Source organism: Zeus faber (genome assembly GCF_960531495.2).
Source record: "Zeus faber genome assembly, chromosome: 5".
Lineage (NCBI taxonomy): Eukaryota > Metazoa > Chordata > Actinopteri > Zeiformes > Zeidae > Zeus > Zeus faber.
Window position 1 is genome coordinate 35366371 of NC_137192.1, and position 21099 is coordinate 35387469.

The 21099-nt window shown below is 44.3% G+C and overlaps 1 protein-coding gene across 1 annotated transcript in view; it reads left to right on the top strand.

Annotated features, from left to right (window-relative positions):
- The window catches only part of LOC307230336 (dedicator of cytokinesis protein 3-like), a gene marked incomplete at both ends in the record, with an annotated part of 128695 nt that extends 128665 nt beyond the window's left edge, over positions 1 to 30 (top strand). Inside the window, 1 exon segment of the mRNA XM_080000642.1 lies at positions 1 to 30. This exon segment is cut by the window's left edge and continues 612 nt beyond it. Within this exon segment, the coding sequence (XP_079856768.1) occupies positions 1 to 30 (30 nt within the window).
- Positions 31 to 21099: the final 21069 nt, after the last annotated feature.

Sequence of the window (21099 nt, forward strand, 5' to 3'; positions counted from 1 at the left end):
GCGTGGGAGGCCGGCGTGGGCGAGGAGTGAGCAGGGCGGAAGGTTCCGGACGTTCTGAGATGTCCGGACCGGTTCCAAGATGGAGGACGCGGAGAAAGGGATGAGTTTGGAACATAAAGGTTGCTGCTTTCTACACCGCCCCCCCTCTGAGGACTCCCTGGGGAACCGCTTTGCATGCTGGGATACTCCCACGGTGAACACGGATCACTACATTTTCAGGTGCATTGTGGGTGATTTGCGGTGGACTTTACGATGTCTACATTTTTAAAGGGTTTTTGGAACACTACAAAATGGCCGACACCTGACTCTAACGTCTAGAAGTGGTTGCCAAGTGGGCAACCATGCATCAGCTCATGGTTGCCAAGACCGACAAAACGGTCGGCGAATGCGAATTATTTCATAATTAAGTGATAACAATCCTAAATAATTATCATCCATATTTCAACGTTCTCCCTTGTTTCATGTGCCAGGACAAACCTCCTTGGTGCAAGTTTTTTAAACATCCAAAAAAAACTTTTTTTTTTTTAACATAATGAAAACCAAGTCAAACGGAGCCTAAAACGACACCGTGGAGGAGGAAGCGATTCTCAACACCGCCCCTGCCACGCCCCCTGCTCTGTTACCGCCCCTGCCACGCCCCCTGCTGTGTTACCGCCCCTGCCACGCCCCCTGCTGTGTTACCGCCCCTGCCACGCCCCCTGCTGTGTTACCGCCCCCGCCACGCCCCCTGCTGTGTTACCGCCCCTGCCACACCCCCTGCTGTGTTACCGCCCCTGCCACGCCCCCTGCTCTGTTACCGCCCCTGCCACGCCCCCTGCTCTGTTACCGCCCCTGCCACGCCCCCTGCTGTGTTACCGCCCCTGCCACGCCCCCTGCTGTGTTACCGCCCCCGCCACACCCCCTGCTGTGTTACCGCCCCTGCCACGCCCCCTGCTGTGTTACCGCCCCTGCCACGCCCCCTGCTCTGTTACCGCCCCTGCCACGCCCCCTGCTGTGTTACCGCCCCCGCCACGCCCCCTGCTGTGTTACCGCCCCTGCCACGCCCCCTGCTCTGTTACCGCCCCTGCCACGCCCCCTGCTGTGTTACCGTCCCCGCCACGCCCCCTGCTGTGTTACCGCCCCCGCCACGCCCCCTGCTGTGTTACCGCCCCTGCCACGCCCCCTGCTGTGTTACCGCCCCCGCCACGCCCCCTGCTGTGTTACCGCCCCTGCCACGCCCCCTGCTGTGTTACCGCCCCCGCCACACCCCCTGCTGTGTTACCGCCCCCGCCACGCCCCCCACGCCCCCTGCTGTGTTACCGCCCCCTCGGCACACCCCCTGCTGTGTTACCTCTTTTTCGTGGCTTTGGACTGAAGAGGTTTTGGAGATCACCGCTGCCTGGTGGTGGCGCGGACGCGAGCACGACAGGAACACGAGGCTACACGTGGGCGTCGTCACCGGCACCGAAAAAGCCCACACGCACGACGTAACTCCGCCCCTCGCCCGCCTCGCCACGACCTTATCGAAGGTTGTATCAGGAAGACGCCGCCGCTGCGACGGCTACGGACACTTTGAGGAGACGTGAAGGAGTTGATGATGTCACTGCTGCAGTCTTGAAATGATGTTTGGTTGATTGATCCCGGTACTGATCGTGCAGACTGACGTGAGGACGCTCACACTGACACCTTCTACATCCCAGAGGGAGAGGGAACATGAGGCCTTGGTTCATGTCTTACAACGTGGAACCCTTTTCTTTCTGAGCTTTATCTAGATCAAATTTTGGGATGTTAGAAATCCGAGGGAAACATTTTTGAATATCTACTACGTTGGCCAGGAGCGGGTGGTAGCGCTTCATACAGGTGGTGGTTGATGTTAGTGGTTGTAAGTGGCTCCACACGCACTCGTCTCCTGAGGGTTTGGCTTTGGCAGGAGCATGATTTGTTTTGTTTGAAGGAGGGAAACAACCTGATTATTCACCCTTTAATCGCGTCAAAAAAGCCATGAACTTGGATTCCCAGAAGATTTCCTTGGCCGGAACCACGTTAAGTCCGGCTCTTCCGAAATCTTTGTGGCCGCTCCGCCCGCCGCACGCCAGCCCAGTGGCTTTTCTCTGCGCAGGGGGACACAGGCGATGGTGTTGAAACGTAGCGTTTCATTGTAGAGTGGGCTTGGGGGAACAGGCCCGGAGCAGGTTGACAGCCTGTCGGGACGAGGGTTCCTCTCCTGTGCGTGTGTGGGGATGGGTGATTTAACCTGTGCTCGCTGATTGCTCTGATGGGCAACAGGCGTACAGCAACCTCTGATCCCAGGCCGAACTACCTAGACCCATGACGGGTGTGGCTGCTTAAACAACACCACCTCCACACCACACTCATGATTAGCTCAAAGAATAGATCTTTTTTATTTTTTATTTCTTTTCTTGATTACCTCCCTCCCCAAATGTGATAGAAGCAGCACTTTACTAAAGCACTGGAACTTAACAAATAAATATACATGAAGTATTGATGTTTTTATTACGTTAGGGATGATGATAGACTTTGCACTGAGGTGTTATTTTGGTATTTATTCACCAGATCAGTTCATGATTTGTTTCAGTTATGTATAAGAAAGATATATTAACAGGTGATTACTATATGGAATGAAATATGAATATTTGAAGTGAAATTGTGGAGAGTTATAATAAATAAGATCAAATAAAAATAACACACATTCACACATTTTAAGTATAATGTGAAGGAACATAAGCAAAATGATACGAACAATAAGGTTATTAAAACAACCCAAACTCCATCAGTCAGTCATGTGAGTCAGTCTGAAACCCTCCCCACTCCAAATTGAAAAAAAAGTTCATTCTGAATATGTACATACAAGTATACATTATAAGGTATTCATGAAAATGTGTTGATTTGAAACCCAGTTGTTGTTTTTTTTATGAAAAGGAGATGAAAAGTGGAAAAAAAAAGTGAATCCAGAAATATGCAAATGAGGGGACGGTGAAGCCAGTAGCAGCTTCACGTCTACAGATCCAATATAACGGTAACTAAGAGCAGGACACGTCGTGCTGTTGGTTTATGTGTAATAAGATCAAACCCCCGGACCCCCCCATCACAGCTCAACTCTTCTTTTGAAGAATTCCTATGAATTTTGCATTTTCTGAGTCAGATTTCAGCGGAAGGTCCCGGTCGCAGCGACGCTTCACACCCAGTTCAATTCATTTCGATGCAAATGTCGCAATTCAGCGGCTTCTCCTCCAGCCGGGACAGAGAACTCACATTTACCTTGAAATCATCTTTGAAATCACCCCCCGGGGGAGAGCAGAGAACCGTCAAAGCGGGCGGGGCCGGGGGGGTGGGCCGGCCCAGGGGGGCGTGGAAGGGAGGGGCGGCGCCGTCGGGTTGCCTCGCAGAACTTGCTCGGCGAGCCGCGCCTCATTTACGGCCACGTACCCGTACTTGGCCGTATCGTGTGGTCGGCCAACAGGCGCGGAGCGGTTCGGCTCCTGTTGGCCTCTGAAGGGCGACCATCGCACTGTGAAAAGCGTAACGGTTTGACGTATTGGCTGCGTTGAAACCAACAATTTTAAACAATTCTGCGCTGCCGGAAAATCTGTTCCGACACAAAATGAAGCCTTCCCTACCTCACCCTGAAGGGCCGCCCCGGCACGTCTTGGTATTTGTGATGATAAAGTTGTGATAAATGACACCGTCATCAAGTGGTTTATCCCCTCGGAGTCAGCATGAATGCAGTTTCTCAGATATGACAGTTATATCAAACATCAAAAAAATATAATAGAGGAATATACTGTGTAAATAGAAACACAAAAACACAATGACATTTCAACAATTAATATTGAAAAAAAACCCCTAAGAACAAACAGATCGAAAGGACCAGGAACGAAATAACGAAACCATAAAACCCTTATTTAGCAGGTAACCAGCTTAAGCTTTAGCATCGGCAGCACCTGCTCCGCAAAGACGTGAAGGAGTTTTCCAGAGTGTGTTTGTGGTGCGACCGGGGGCCTGACGCTGCGTGAGGCCGAAACTCGAAAAGACGGACACCCTACTCGGAAAAGTGCAAAGGAACATCCATCTTAAGCCAGAATTTCAAGGAAAATCACTTGGTTCCCTCTGGGTTTGACTTCATTTGACAACACGTCTCACTTGGATTGAAATTCTTTGTCGTTTTTGTCCACATTAGGCAACGAATGCATTTTATCCATTAATGACTTAAAATGAAATGCAGCATTGAACTGGTGTTGGTTATTTATAAACACTGGACACAGAAAACACTGATGCTCCCTGGTGCTTTTATTTGTATGATTTCTATTTGTCTGTTTTTTTTTGTTTTTTTTGGGGACGATTCCACTGTAACTACTGCAAGAACATTTCTGGCTGTGTATATCTACCATCAATCCATAACTATTATTCTACATTTAATCAAACTTCACGACAGAGCTGGAATGAATTAAAAATCTGTCAACATTTTTTTTTCAATAATGGTCTGAGTTTTCTGGCGGAAATCACTGTACCAAGCTAGCCAATCAGATTTGAGCCTTCATTCAAACCCCGCCCCCATACCTTCAGCTCAAGGCTTTCCGCATAGAAATAAAATGAATAAATTGCAGATATTTTTTTATTGTAGAATTTGAAAAACCTCTTTAAATATTTACTAGAGTTTGTGGAATGATATTGACGTTGGTGAAACTGGAGCGATATGGAACTCTATGGCAATCAATTACATGGCCGCTGAAGTGATCCCTCCCGGTTTTACTTCATAAAAACAAACTAAAACCACCACAGATTCTTGGCTCCGACCACGGAAGTGTTGCGTTAAGCACACATGTTGACCTATGCAAAGACCCCGAATATCAGCCACAGATTCCTATCTTTCTGCTGAAATTATTTGTTTTTCCGGATTAACAAAAATGTGCATTTTCACTTTGTCGCTGTGTGAAGTAAAGGAAACACAATAAATCGATACATTTTTGATTGTTTTGATAAATGAAGTGGATAAAAGGAAGAGAGAGTTAGGAAAGTCTGTGCGGCTCGTTCAAATTTTCTAACTTTCAGCATGAAGCCACTTTTTGTAACGTCACAGAACGAGCTCCTGCAGTTTAACTCTAACTCCGATTAACGACAGTATTTATTCAGGATTTTTTTTTCGTGTGTGTGGACAAATTTAATTATGTTGACAGGAAGACGAGCAGAAATGCAGCGTTTTACCTTTATTTTACTTCAATTTGGATTCCTCTGCTCAGTGTAAATATGGCAGTAGTTACTAAACCTGGCGGGCTGCAGTGTGTGTACATAGCCACTAGGGGCAGTGTTTATACAGGTCATTACAGGTATAGATTGTATAGATTGTTATTGTTTGGCCTTGAATATTTTCTGTTTTTAAAACCTTGACGACAGTAATCAATACCTCCTTTTTCTGCCTAATTATTGTTCTTATTGTTATAATTATTATTGAAGGGTGGTTATTTTGTGTATTTTGGGAATATCCGGTGAAATGCCGCCGGGGCTGTTTGTGTGTTGGCATGGCTGTGAACGTCACGTGCACGCCGCTCCATGTGAATACTCCTCATACTTTTCCTACTCACCAAACCGCTGTGCTGTGTTCAGGATTAATGACCAATAATAAAAACAACCTTGTACTGAGCCGTCTCCGCATCAGTGGAATTAAAACTCCCGTCACTCGTCCCTGAGCAATGCACTGTGAGTAAAAATACAACTTTAGGTTTATACATGTTGATCTAAATATAAAAATATTCAACAATATTAACTGAGAGGGGGTCATATTTAATATTTTTATTATGAGAATACTTTATCTAGATAAGAAAATTCCAATAATAATGAATTTTCTATAATGTTTGTGATTTCATGTGATATTTTGGATTCAATCAACAAATCAAATTTAATGTACAATCTATTAAATCTACAGTTTCCTAAACCTTCCCAAAGCTTCCATACAAACATGAGTTGAGAGTGAGTGACTCTGCCCACAAGCAAGGCATTTCAAAGTGCACTTCATGAGACATAAAATACATCATATAAGCACAAAGAAGAATAAAAGCATGAAAATGAAGAATAAAAGTCAAAAAGAGACTTTGAAGTGCAGTTGAAAAAGGCCTGATGGTTTGGGACTCAAAGCGACGAGAATGTTGAGTTTCTAGTCGCTTTGACACACAGACCACCAGGCCTTTTTCAACTGCACTTCAGAGTCTCTTGTGACTTTGTGACTCCACAAGGGGGAATGAAACTCTAACGCCGGATTAAGAGACAAAGTTTAAAGAGTTAAAGTGAAGTTAATGAGTTAAAGTGAAGTTTAAAGAGTTAAAGTGAAGTTAATGAGTTAAAGTGAAGTTTCAAGAGTTAAAGTGAAGTTAATGAGTTAAAGTGACGTTTAAAGAGTGAAAGTGAAGTTAAAAAGTTAAAGTGAAGTTAAAGAGTTAAAGGGAAGTTTAAAGAGTTAAAGTGAAGTTTAAAGACTTAAAGTGACGTTAAAGAGAAGTTTAAAGAATTAAAGTGAAGTTAAAGAGTTAAAGTGAAGTTTAAAGAATTAAAGTGAAGTTTCAAGAGTTAAACTTAAGTTAATGAGTTAAAGTGAAGTTTAAGAGTTAAAGTGAAATTAAAAAGTTAAAGTGAAGTTAAAGAGTTAAAGTGAAGTTAAAGAGTTAAAATTAAGTTTAAAGAGTAAAAGTAAAGTTAAAGAGTTAAAGTGAAGTTAATGAGTTAAAGTGAAGTTTAAAGAGTTAAAGTGAAGTTTAAAGACTTAAAGTGACGTTAAAGAGAAGTTTAAAGAATTAAAGTGAAGTTAAAGAGTTAAAGTGAAGTTTAAAGAATTAAAGTGAAGTTTCAAGAGTTAAAGTTAAGTTAATGAGTTAAAGTGAAGTTTAAGAGTTAAAGTGAAATTAAAAAGTTAAAGTGAAGTTAAAGAGTTAAAGTGAAGTTAAAGGATTTAAGTGAAGTTTAAAGAGTTAAAGTGAAGTTAAAGAGTTAAAGTGAAGTTAAAGAGTTAAAATTAAGTTTAAAGAGTAAAAGTAAAGTTAAAGAGTTAAAGTGAAGTTAATGAGTTAAAGTGAAGTTTAAAGAGTTAAAGTGAAGTTTAAAGACTTAAAGTGACGTTAAAGAGAAGTTTAAAGAATTAAAGTGAAGTTTCAAGAGTTAAAGTTAAGTTAATGAGTTAAAGTGAAGTTTAAGAGTTAAAGTGAAATTAAAAAGTTAAAGTGAAGTTTAAAGAATTAAAGTGAAGTTAAAAAGTTCAAGTGACGTTAAAGAGTTAAAGTGAAGTTATAGAGTTAAAGTGAAATTAAAAAGTTAAAGTGAAGTTAAAGAGTTAAAGTGAAGTTAAAGAATTTAAGTGAAGTTTAAAGAGTTAAAGTGAAGTTAAAGAGTTAAAGTGAAGTTAAAGAGTTAAAATTAAGTTTAAAGAGTAAAAGTAAAGTTAAAGAGTTAAAGTGAAGTTAATGAGTTAAAGTGAAGTTTAAAGAGTTAAAGTGAAGTTAATGAGTTAAAGTGACGTTTAAAGAGTTAAGGTGAAGCTAAAAAGTTAAAGTGAAGTTAATGAGTTAAAGTGACGTTTAAAGAGTTAAGGTGAAGTTAAAAAGTTAAAGTGACGTTAAAGAGAAGTTTAAAGAATTAAAGTGAAGTTAAAGAGTTAAAGTGAAGTTTCAAGAGTTAAAGTGAAGTTAATGAGTTAAAGTGAAAGTTTAAGAGTTAAAGTGAAGTTCAAGAGTTAAAGTGAAGTTAATGAGTTAAAGTGAAAGTTTAAGAGTTAAAGTGAAGTTTAAGAGTTAAAGTGACGTTAAAGAGTTAAAGTGAAGTTCAAGAGTTAAAGTGAAGTTCAAGAGTTAAAGTGAAGTTCAAGAGTTAAAGTGAAGTTCAAGAGTTAAAGTGAAGTTCAAGAGGACTGATCAGGTGAAATCAGTGGAAGTTTACGGATTTTAAAAAACGTAACCCTGAAGTTTAGCTCGAACCCCATTGGCTCAAAGAAATAGGGGCGGCGGCTGCTCATTCACATTTAAAGCGACACTCACTGTTACAATGGCTAGAATGCGTATAGTAATGAGTGGTATTTTCAGCAAAACACTTCATATGTTTTGGGGACCTAAGAGACCTATCTTAACTTGTTGAATAGGAGCATAATTGGCCCCCTCAAATAATCCAGATATTCAATTTAAAGATGTTACATCACTAAGATTTGGCAGATTCTGTTGGTGATGTCGTTCTAAAATCTTCCTCCATTTTCCTTTTTAACTTTGACCTAAGACCAAAGGATGGACTGTGCTCCCGTGTGGATCCAGGTCAACATCTCCGTGGAGCCGCAGGGGGAATGAAATGCAGCGAACTGCGTTCTATTTGCATGTCTGTGTGTTCCCACATCTTCAAATTAAGTTTGAACCCCGCCCACATTTCTTCCATGTTTCCTGGACATAGTGGGTCACTGAGTGTGACACTGCCCCCGGTGGACACATACTGTTAGACACCCACACACATACTCCATACAGGGATGAAAGCAAACAACCACGCCCCCCCAACCACACCAGTACACGATCACTTACGTGCAGATGGAGAAGCATCACCCAGCCTCAAGGAACATGTAATGATGGGTTTAGCCCAAAGAGGGCGACATCTATCTATCTATCTATCTATCTATCTATCTATCTATCTGTCTGTCTGTCTGTCTGTCTTTCTATCAGGTGGGGGTTTGAACCGGCAACCTCCTCGCTCATTCCTCAGTGCTGTCGCTCTTCCTGAGATAAAGGTTCATTCATTTAAAAAGGACGCTCAAGACTTTTTTTAGGGTTAGACATTAGTGAGGAGCTGTAGCAGAGCGGTGTCTCCCTCCCTCCTCCACACAGCCCTCCCTCCATCCCTCCTCCACACAGCCCTCCCTCCCTCCCTCCCTCCTCCACACAGCCCTCCCTCCCTCCTCCACACAGCCCTCCCTCCCTCCCTCCTCCACACAGCCCTCCCATTCATTCCCCCAGACAATCAGAGTCTTGCTTGTTGCAGATGTCCGAGCTGTGGGACGTCAACGAGGCGTCTCATCATGTTTGTTCAAACCGCTGTGATGATGTTGGAAGGAAAGAACATTTTCTTTAGAAAGGTCTCTTCAGTCCGTCACTGTGATCTTATTAGCTGACCACCCCCCCACACACATACACAACACAAACACATTTAGAAGCAATGGCGTGACACACTTGTGCTGAGTTCAAGACGACTCTGACATTTTTATCATATAAATATGATATAATAATAATAATAATAATAATAATGAATTTTTATTTTTGTACTTTGCCTCGTCTTCCTTCCCTCCTGATGAATATGGTTGAAAAACAAAGGATACGCCAGCAATCACAATAATTGCCTCATTCCAAATGCGATGATGTGTTGAAACGTGCAACTTGCTCCCACCGACCACAGTGCGCCGCTTTGAAACGTGAAGCGTAACCTCTGAGGTGGCGACCGCTCAATCTGTTTTTCGCAAGTTGATGACTTTTGTACGAGTTTCCTTGAACGCAGCATCTTACAACCAGTTGCTTGATGACGTTTTTAACACTTTGACTCCTGTGGATGTTCAAATCCAACAGGTCATGAAATGAGTGAATGGTCTTCAGTGAAATATTTACAGTAAGATCTGACGACGCCTTTTGTTTGGAATTGATCACTCACTCACTCACTCACTCACTCACTCATCCCATGGCCTAGGGGCTGTAGGGGCGTCATGTTGGGAGCTTGGGCCGTCAGGGATCTCCAGCGCTCGCGGTCTTCCGCTGTACGAAGCAGGGTTTGGAAGCTGCAGCCAGTCCACTCTTTGATGTTGTCAGGACTTCCTCTGCCTGCCTCTTCTTCCGTTCCCCTCCACCGTCCCCTGTAAGATGATCTTTGACAGGGAGGTGTGTCTTGTGACATGGTCAAACTAGGCCAGTTTCACTGACGTTTCACTCTTGAGAGAACAGGTTCTTGTTGTCCAGCATAGGTGGTAACTAACTGTCTGACGTAGTCGTTTGTCCGGTGTTCATTGTAGGAAATGTGTAGCATCCTTCTATAGCACTTGTTTTCGAAGGACTGTATCCTGCGTTCGGTGTCCGCTGTGAGTGTCCAGCTCCCACAGCCATAGAGTAGGGTGGATAGTATGAGAGAGTTATAGAGTCTGACCTTCACCAGGAAGCTGATGGTGTTGCTTCTCCATATTCTGCCCAGTCTTGTCATGGCTGAAGTTGCTATGCCAATTCTTGTTTTTATTTCTTTTGTGGAGTTGCCATCTTCACTCACAAGGGACCCAAGGTATTTGAAGTCCTTTACTTCTTCCAGTGTTTGCCGGTTCATTGTGATGTTGGTTGGTGTTGGATGGTTATGGCTGTTGACCAGGATCTTGCTTTTCTCTTCGCTTATCTCCATTCCGTATCTTCTCGCTACTGGGATGTTGTCGATGCCTGGCGATTTGCCGGTCTTCAGGCTCCTTACTGCCTCCTCCACTTCGGCTTGGAGTATTGGCACATCTTCACATTCCCTGCTGGACTTTGTGGCATTGGTGAGAATGTTGGGGTCTGGTTTTATTTCAAAGTTTTACAGTTCCTGGCAGTACTCCGTCCATCTCTTGGTTACCGCTACTTTTTCGGTTTGTAGAGAGCTGTCCTGGTCTTCAATTATTGTGGCTGTGGGTTGCTGTGTCTTTGTCAGTTTCTTTAATGTGGTGTACGCTGCTTTACTGTTGCCGTATCGCATCCCTTCCTCTATGCTTTCACACTGCTCTGTGATCCACTTCTCTCTAGCTTCCCTCATCCTCTTCCTGATGTTTTTGTTCACCAGAGTGTACTGTTTTGCTGCATCTGGGTCATCCTTCTTGGTCTTCTTGAAGGTTCTTCTAAGGTCGCACAGATCTAGGATGTCGTCGGTGACCCATGGTTTGTTTTTCTTCCTGTACTTCCCTAATACTTCCCTTGCTGTTTCTATGAGTGCTTCCTCCATCTTGTCTGTCAATGTGTCAATGTCTTGTAGTAGGTTAAGTGTTGCGATTTTACCACCTATGTTTGCCTCAAATACTCTTGCTACTTGTGGGTCTTTCAGCTTGTCTACATTAAATCTGATGCGTGGGTCATCGTCTGACCAGCGATGGACACTTATCACCTGGTCCCCGGGCGCGTCCACGTATGCTGCCCACTGCTCCTGGCTGTGCCCCCGGAGGAAGGACAAGCCAGGATGGTTCAAAAGCAGAGGAGCCATTTCACCGGCCACCATCAAGCATGTGCATGTGTGTGTGTGTGCAAGCATGTGTTGTGGAGTGTCGTGTGACGATTAAAGACTGTTTCTTTCTTTCTTATTGTGTTTTTTTTGTGTCTTCAGTTTTAGTCTGAGTGTCAACAGTACCATATCGTAGTCACTTCCAATGTCCGCCCCAGGAAAGGTTCTGGTTTGGGCTTTGTTGATGCTCGACTTGAACCTTTGTGGGGAGAATATGTAATCGATTTGGTTATGTGTCTTTCCATTTGGAGCGTGCCATGTTGTTCTGCGGGAGATTTTGTGTGGAAACAGCATGTTAGCTACAGTGAGCTTATGGCTTCTAGCAAAGTCCAGAAGTCTCAGTCCTCTGTCGTTTGTTTCACCTAGTCCAAAGCGGCCTGCTGTTCCTCCCCAATGTTCGTAGGCATCTGTGCCAATTTTGGCATTCCAGTCTCCTTGGATGACCAGAAAGTCCTTCTTGGATGTTGCCTTGATGGTGTTCTGTAGCTTCTCATAGAAAGTTTCAACTGCATCATCGTCATAGTCCGTCGTTGGGGCATGCACTGCACTGATGGTTATATTCATGGGCCGGGCAGCGATCCGGATGCTTATGAGCCTGCTGGATATAGGCGTGCAGCTGATAACTGAATTTGTTTAACTTTTGTTTACAATAAAGCCAACTCCATGCTGGTGTTAAGAATCATCTCCACTAAACCATATCTTGTGGCCTTCTTCTGTAGCAGTTTCGTCACAGCCGGTCCATCTGACCTCGGCCAGTCCCAGAATGTCCCATCTATATCTGTCTAGTTCATGGGTCAGCTCCCTGACTATCCCACAGCCATACAGTGTGCGGACATTCCATGTCCCAATAATGGTGTCATGCTTTGGGAGGTTGTTGGTGTTGGTGATAATCTTGTCCCAGTAGCAAACTTGTTGCCCCCACCCTGGGGCAAGACAGTCGGTAGCGCGGTCGTTGTTTTTCCGGGCCTCGACTGATCCGGCATGTAGATTCCTGACTGTTTATCCATCATGACATTTCGTTAGGCAAATAGGCTTGGTGGTGCCTATCTCCTCTCCAAGCTCTTCACCAGGGGGACAAAGACCCCCCTGGCTACCCTTGTCTAGTTTAGCCTGCCGGTCGAAGCAGTTTGCCGTGGTGTGGCCGCAGAAACTCTGCTACTTGGAGCCATAGACAAGAGCTGGGTGCTGGTGACGTCCAGTAAGGTTTCAACCAGCACTAGCAATCCAGCTGCGACCGTATCAACCTTAAAGGTAGTACCCCTCCCTTCCACACCCCATACACCACATTGATAAAGAAGGAAGGAAATTGATAAAGATAATATATATATTTACATGAGTGTAAGAAAAAACTTCAAGAAAGACAGACAGATGGACAGACAGATGGACAGACAGATGGACAGACAGACAAAGAGAATGACAGAATTACCCACGTGCACAGCCCCAGGTGGCGTCAGGTTGTGTTAACCTGTTGACCTCTGGGCGCGGTCAGTTAGATCAACACCGGGTCGGTCATGTGAGCGGCCGACTCCAGCAGAGCGCGTGTGTGTGTGTGTGTGTGTGTGTGTGTGTGTGTGTGTGTGTGTGTGTGTGTGTGTGTGTTTGCATGTGCATGTGTATTTAGGTGTGTGTGTGTGTATTTGAGTGTGTGTGTGTGCATGCATGTGTGTGTGTATGTGCATATGTATGTGTGTGTATGTATGTTTGTGTGTGTGTGTGTGTGTGTGTATGTGTATGGGCACGGTGGTGCAGTGCATTGCACTGCTGCCTCACAGCAAGAAGGTCCTGGGTTAGATTCCCGCCTGGGGCGCTGTTGGCACCGTGCTCCGGTGGGTTATCTCCCAAACAGGAGCCTTTCTGTGTGGAGTTTGCATGTTCTCCCCGTGCTCACATGGGGTTTCCTCCACCTCACGTCAGTAAGGACCCCCCTCAAAAACATGCACCATCATGGTCTGACCAGCGATGGACGCTCATCACCTGGTCCCCGGGCGCGTCCACGTACGCTGCCCACTGCTCCTGGCTGTGCCCCCGGAGGAAGGACAAGCCAGGATGGGTCAAAAGCAGAGAATCCATTTCACCGGCCACCATCAAAAGCATGTGTGTGTGTGTGTGTGTGCAAGCATGTGTTGTAGTGTGGTGTGTTGCGTGACTAATAAAGACTGTTTCTCCATTTATTTATAGTGTTTTTGGGTTTGATGAGCGGTGACTCCTGTTTGGACACAGTATATTTAATTGAATTGAATAAATATAGCAAATAATATATAAAGCATAAATATAATAAATAGATATATAATATTTATAATAATACATATAGGTATATAATAAATATAATGGATATATTTACATAATAAATATAATATAAAAATATATATTTAGAAGAAACAGTCTTTAATTGTCACACGACACTCCACAACACATGCTTGCACACACACACACATGCTTGATGGTGGCCGGTGAAATGGCTCCTCTGCTTTTGACCCATCCTGGCTTGTCCTTCCTCGGGGGCCACAGCCAGGAGCAGTGGGCAGCATACGTGGACGCGCCCGGGGACCAGGTGATAAGTGTCCATCGCTGGTCAGACGATGATGGGTGCATGTTTTTGGTGGGGGTCCTTACTGACGTGAGGTGGAGGAAACCCCATGTGAGCACAGGGAGAACATGCAAACTCCACACAGAAAGGCTCCGGTTTTTGGAAGATAACCCGCCGGAGCACGGTGCCAACAGCGCCCCAGGCGGGAATCGAACCCAGGACCTTCTTGCTGTGAGGCAGCAGTGCAATGCACTGCGCCAAATATATATACAATAAAGACCTGAACACCAGAAGAGGATGTGAGCCTGATATAGTGGAGGCTGCTGGCAACAGTCACATCTTCAGACACCTTCACTGTACCTCAACCCCACCCTTCACTGTACCTCAACCCCACCCTTTCACTGTCCCTCAACCCCACCCTTCACTTTAACTGTCCCTCAACCCCACCCTTCACTGTACCTCAACCCCACCCTTCACTGTACCTCAACCCCACCCCTTTACTGTACCTTAAACCCACCCCTTCACTGTGCCTCAACCCCACCCCTTCACTATACCTCAACCCTAACCCTTCATTGTACCTCAACCCCACCCCTTCACCGTACCTCAACCCCACCCCTTCACTGTACATTAACCCCACCCCTTCACTGTACATCAACCCCACCCCTTCACTGTCCCTCAACCCCACCCCGTCACTGTACATCACCCCTTCACTGTACAGGTTGTTTCTCTGGGGAGGGGTGGGCCCTCCCCAGAGAAACAACCCCACTAAACACACAAAGAGTCAGTGCATCTCTGTAGCTCCTTAGGTCTGTACATGTTAATGGTGGGATCAGAGGGGACTCTCTAGGGAGCTTCACTTACTGTTCAGATCATGGAACTAGTGTCGTTGACTGTCGCTGATATGTCGTGGATGTGGACCTCACCCTCCTCCATCAGTGCGTTCACTGTCAGACCACAGAGACCACCAACAGACCACCGTCAGATAAATGTCTATCTGAAAACCATTGGACAACAAACATAAAAAGAATGTGAGCCCTGCAAAATGTTCAAACTACACCCATCATACAAATGGGCTCCCGATAGTGACACCACCTTTAAAAGTATCATCGCTTCTCCTGAAATGACCAACATGATGAATAACTTCCTCTCAGCCAAATTTCAAATAAATCAATCTGGAATAAATAAGACCACAACACAAATCAATACTATTTTTCACAAATCAGCCAATGAAGCAGGTCTCACTAAAAATAGCTCCACTATAAAAGGGAAGACAAAAAGGAAGAGTGGTTTGATGAAGAGTGTAAACGTGTCAGAAGAAAAAAGGAAAAAACCTGTCCAACCAAAAACACCATCAACCACAAATCACAGAACTACGTCAGAATCTGCTGAAACCCTGAGAGAATACAAACAGAGCCTAAAGCAAAAAAATTAAACATTACAATCCAAAAATAAAAGAAATGGAAGAGTCCATCGACCAAAACCAATTCTGGGAAAGATGGAACAATCTAAACAACAAAGTAGTAAAATGTAACATTTTACGACAAAATGTTTTTTGTTTTTTTAACATTTTGAAAAGCTGTATGAAGAAATATCACCAACCGTCTGACCCCCAATCAAAAACAAATACAACAGAAATGAAGAATACTTGAAACAACTATCAAGAAAATCAGAAGACACTTGATTACCAAATGACAATTAAAGAATGAATAGACAACATTAAAAAAGTAAAATCAGGAAAACCCTGCATTCCCAACAGTATCAGGGAGGAGCCTTCTGAGCTGCAGCACACCGTGCTTCAAGGGTTCAACCTGCTCCTTCAAGCTGCTTCCCTGGGATTTGGGTGGAGACAAGGTGGAGCTGAACAACTACAGAGGATCTGTGTGAGCAGTGATGTTGGGAAACCCCAACGCTGCTCTACCTTATGGAACACAACCATCATGTTGACACCCTACACACCCTCATTGATCAACACATACACCACAAAAAGCGGTATAGTAGTAAAGTTAGGGGGAAGTTAGGGGGATAAAGTTAGGGCCCAGTTGTATTAGGGGGATACAACTGGGCCCTAAAATCCAAAATAATCATCTTTCACAAAAAGCCTAAATCTCATATGTTCACCCTTGGAAACACCCCCCTTGACCACACCCTGTCCTATGATGACCTGGGGCTCCAAATCAGTGCCTCTGGAAAATATGGTCTGGCAGTGAATCCACTAACAGAGAAGGACTGTAGAGGCTCTAACGCAATTAGAAGAACATTTCACCAAATACACAAACCCATCAGAATCAGAACCAAAATATTTGATAGTATAATGGTACAAATAGCTTTGCCCTGATAAACCGCTCCTACACTGACCACACCTCTGACCACATCAACTGACCTCTACAGCATCCATCTAAAGAGAGATTCACGGTCAAATTAAGGCTCAACAAAAGACAAGTTGTGTCCAGAGGGGAGAGCGCTCTAGCACCGCCCCATCGCTGACTCCACACGAGGCGTGTTTGATTCGTTTCACCATGCGAGGCTGCCGGGTTTGTCCGGCCTGCGGACACATCAATAGGCTCCTCAGTCCTCCGCTGCTCCCGGGTTCCCAGACCACCCACGTGTCTCCGTCCCACCTGAATGGAACCTCTTATTTCCTGAATGGAACCTCTTATTTCAGCCTCTTCACGGCTTCGCTGGGACGCTCCGGCCCTTCCAAGCGATGGGTTCGACCTGGTTCGATCCCATGGTTTGTACTGTCAGTCAGACAGTTCACGCACAACCTCGCTGAACAGAAATCAAACTCAGGATCTTCACGGGCACCTCCAGAAAAAAGGATCAGTGGTACTTGAGGAAGTGCTATAGACGGTGTTACATTAGGGTCCTGGAGCTTTTACTGCTTGTACGTCTACGTACTGAGTAGAAATGTTAACTTGGTACTTTCCATTTTCATTACAGTCCTTTTGTGTCAAGGTATTTTGTTCTTTTAAGTGAAGTATAAAGTCCAAGAACCTTGCCTGAACCACTTGAGAACTTCTACAAAACCACCCCAGAACCTTCCAGAATATCACCAGGACATCCCAGAACCTTCCAGAATATCACCAGAACCTTCCAGAACCTTCCAGAACATCACAGAACCTTCCAGAATATCACCAGAACCTTCCAAAACCTCCCCAGAACCTTCCAGAATATCACCAGAACCTTCCAAAACCTCCCCAGAACCTTCCAGAATATCACCAGAACCTTCCCAGAAACTTCCAGAATATCATCGGAACCTTCCAAAAGCTTCCAGAATATCATTGGAACCTTCCAGAACCTTCCAGAACCTCCACAGACACGCTCCCGGCTCGGACTGGAGGTCTGAAGGCCAACGACGCTGTTTGCTCGGAGGCCGTGAAGCATTCCTCTGGCCTGTACGAGGCGTGTCGCGTCGGCAAGAGGAACATTCCTTCCTGTTGCCATGCGCTCACCTGTCTGAGGCACCAGGCGTGTGCGTGATGATGTATAAATACCAAGAAGGAACACACACACACACACAGTACACACACAGAGTATGCACACACACACACACACACACACACACACACACACACACACACACACACACACACACACACACACACACACACACACACAGAGTATGCACACACACACACACACACACACACACACAGTACACACACAGAGTATGCACACACACACACACACACACACACACACACAGTACACACACAGAGTATGCACACACACACACACACACACACACACACACACACACACACACAGTACACACACAGAGTATGCACACACACACATACACACACACACACACACACACACACACACACACACAGTACACACACAGAGTATGCACACACACACACACACACACACACAGTACACACACAGAGTATGCACACACACACACACAGTACACACACAGTACACACACAGAGTATGCACACACACACACACACACACACACACACACACACAGTACACACACAGAGTATGCACACACACACACACACACACACACACACACACACACACAGTACACACACACACACAGTACACACACAGAGTATGCACACGCACACACACACACACACAGTACACACACAGAGTATGCCCACACACACACACACACACACACACACACAGTACACACACACAGAGTATGCACACGCACACACACACACACACACACACACACACACACACACACACACACACACAGTACACACACACACACACACACACAGTACACACACAGAGTATGCACACGCACACACACACACACACACACACACACACACAGTACACACACAGAGTATGCACACACACACACACACACACACACAGTACACACACAGAGTATGCACACACACACACACACACACACACACACAGTACACACACAGAGTATGCACACACACACACACACACACACACACACACACACACACACACACACACACACACACACACACACACACACAGTACACACACAGAGTATGCACACACACACACACACACACACACACACACACACACACACACAGTACACACACACACACACACACACAGTACACACACAGAGTACGCACACACACACACACACACACACACACACACACACACACACACACACAGTACACACACATAGTACACACAGACACACACAGACACATAGTACAAACACAGTACACACTTCACAAAGACAGTACACACAGTACCTGCAGTACACACACAAACAGTGTACACATCCATACACACACAGTACACACACACACACAGTACACACTTTACACACACAGTACACTCACACAGTACACAGAGTACACACACACAGTACCCACAGTACACACTACACACTCACTGCAACTCTATTTGCATTTGTCGTGCACACAAGAAACATGCTCGGACATCTCTGCAAACGTACAAAACATGAAAGTCAAATCAAATCTTTTATTATGTCACACACATACACACACACACACACACACACACACACACACACACACACACACACACACACACACACACACACATACAGACTACAGGAATGTATTTGTTCTTGTCTGGACTGAAGACGAAAGTTTAAATGAAAAGGCAGATTTAATGGTTGCAACCAACTGGGGGGTTTGGAGGAGACCACCTGACATCACACCTGGTTCCACCAGCGAGAGTCCAAACCCAGAAACCAATATTATCATCATATCTAGTACTGAAACGGTCCAGAGCAGATGGATCATACCACAGGATATACCTGATAAGATACTGAAAGATGAGAGATGAAATATGAAAAATACAATAAATAAGATAAATAAGATAAATAAGATCAATAAGATTAATGAGATGAATAATATCAGTAAGATCAATAACATCAATATTATCAATATGATCAATAAGATATCTAAGATTAATAAAATATATAAGATTAATAAGATTAATAAGATTAACAAGATCAGTAAGATCAATAAGATCGATAAGATGACACTTAATCCCCGGAGGGAAATGGAGCCAGAAATGGCAGAAAAGTGAATTGATTTTCTGCTTTTTCAAGTTGGTGCTTGATCACACACACACACTCTGCAGGAATGCTCTTTGTTCAGGACCATGGTGACGACTGGATTGTCATCTCTATTAAACATTGTTTTCATTCTCTCCATGTTTCCCAGGCTCCGTGAGCTGACAGCTTCTAGCTTCCCCGACTCCCTCGACAGATCCTGTCACCGCCTGCTGATCCTCAGCTGGAAGAAGCCAGTAGAAAGTTGGACGTGGTACGAGCATCGTAACGAATCATGAGCATGAACCCATCACCACAAGACGCCGCAGTGGGACAATTTCAGAGACTCAGTCGTGCGAGACGATTCGCAAATGATTCGTTCACAGTGAACAATCTCCCAAACGACACGGGAGTCCTGAGTCACTTCGGCAAAGAAGTCGTTAGTCTGCGAGTGTAACCGCAGCGACAGGAATGGAGACTCAAATGGCTCAAACTCAATGGCTACAACAAAAAAAGTCCAGGTACAATAATGACGGCTGTGTTTTCCTGTTAATGCGGTTCTGTTTACTGTTAATGAGATTGTGTTTCCCGTTAATGAGGTTGTGTTTCCTGGTAACAAGGTTGTGTTTCCTGTTAATGAGATTGTGTTTCATGTTAACGAGGTTGTGTTTCCTGTTAATGAGGTTGTGTTTCCTGTTAACAAGGTTGTGTTTCCTGTTAATGAGGTTGTGTTTCCTGTTAATGAGGTTGTGTTTCATGTTAACGAGGTTGTGTTTCCTGTTACTGAGGTCGTATTTCCTGTCAATTAGGTTGTATTTGCTGTTAATGAGGTTGTGTTTGCTGTTTATGAAGTTGTGTTTCATGTTAACAAGGTTGTGTTTCATGTTAACAAGGTTGTGTTTCCTGTTACTGAGGTCGTGTTTCCTGTCAATTAGGTTGTATTTGCTGTTAATGAGGTTGTATTTGCTGTTAATGAGGTTGTGTTTGCTGTTTATGAAGTTGTGTTTCCTGTTGATTATGGTTGTGTTTTTCTGTTAATGTGATTGTGTTTCCTGTTAATGTGGTTGTGTTTGCTGTTAATGAGGTTTTGTTTTCCGTTAATGCGGTTGTGTTTTCTGTCTATAATGTTGTGTTTGCTGTAAATGAGGTTGTGTTTGCTGTTAACACGTTTGTGTTTGTTGTTAATGAGGTTGTGTTTACTGTTAATGAAGTTGTGTTTTCTGTTAATAATGTTGTGTTTGCTGTAAATGAGGTTGTGTTTTCTGTTAATGCTGTTGTGTTTCCTGTTAAGGCAGTTGTGTTTCAGAATAATGTGGTTGTACTCCCTGTTAATTACGGTTGTGTTTTCTGTTAGTGAGGTTGTGTTTCTGTTTATGCTGTTGTGTTTCCTGTTAATTACGGTTGTGTTTTTCTGTTAATGCGGTTGTGTTTTCTGTTAATGCTGTTGTTTCCTGTTAATGCAGTTGCGTTTCCGAATAATGCGTTGTGTTTCCTGTTGATTACAGTTGTGTTTCCTGTTAATGTGGTTGTGTTTGCTGTTAATGAGGTTTTGTTTTCCGTTAATGCGGTTGTGTTTTCTGTCTATAATGTTGTGTTTGCTGTAAATGAGGTTGTGTTTGCTGTTAACACGTTTGTGTTTGTTGTTAATGAGGTTGTGTTTACTGTTAATGAAGTTGTGTTTTCTGTTAATAATGTTGTGTTTGCTGTAAATGAGGTTGTGTTTTCTGTTAATGCTGTTGTGTTTCCTGTTAAGGCAGTTGTGTTTCAGAATAATGTGGTTGTACTCCCTGTTAATTACGGTTGTGTTTTCTGTTAGTGAGGTTGTGTTTCTGTTTATGCTGTTGTGTTTCCT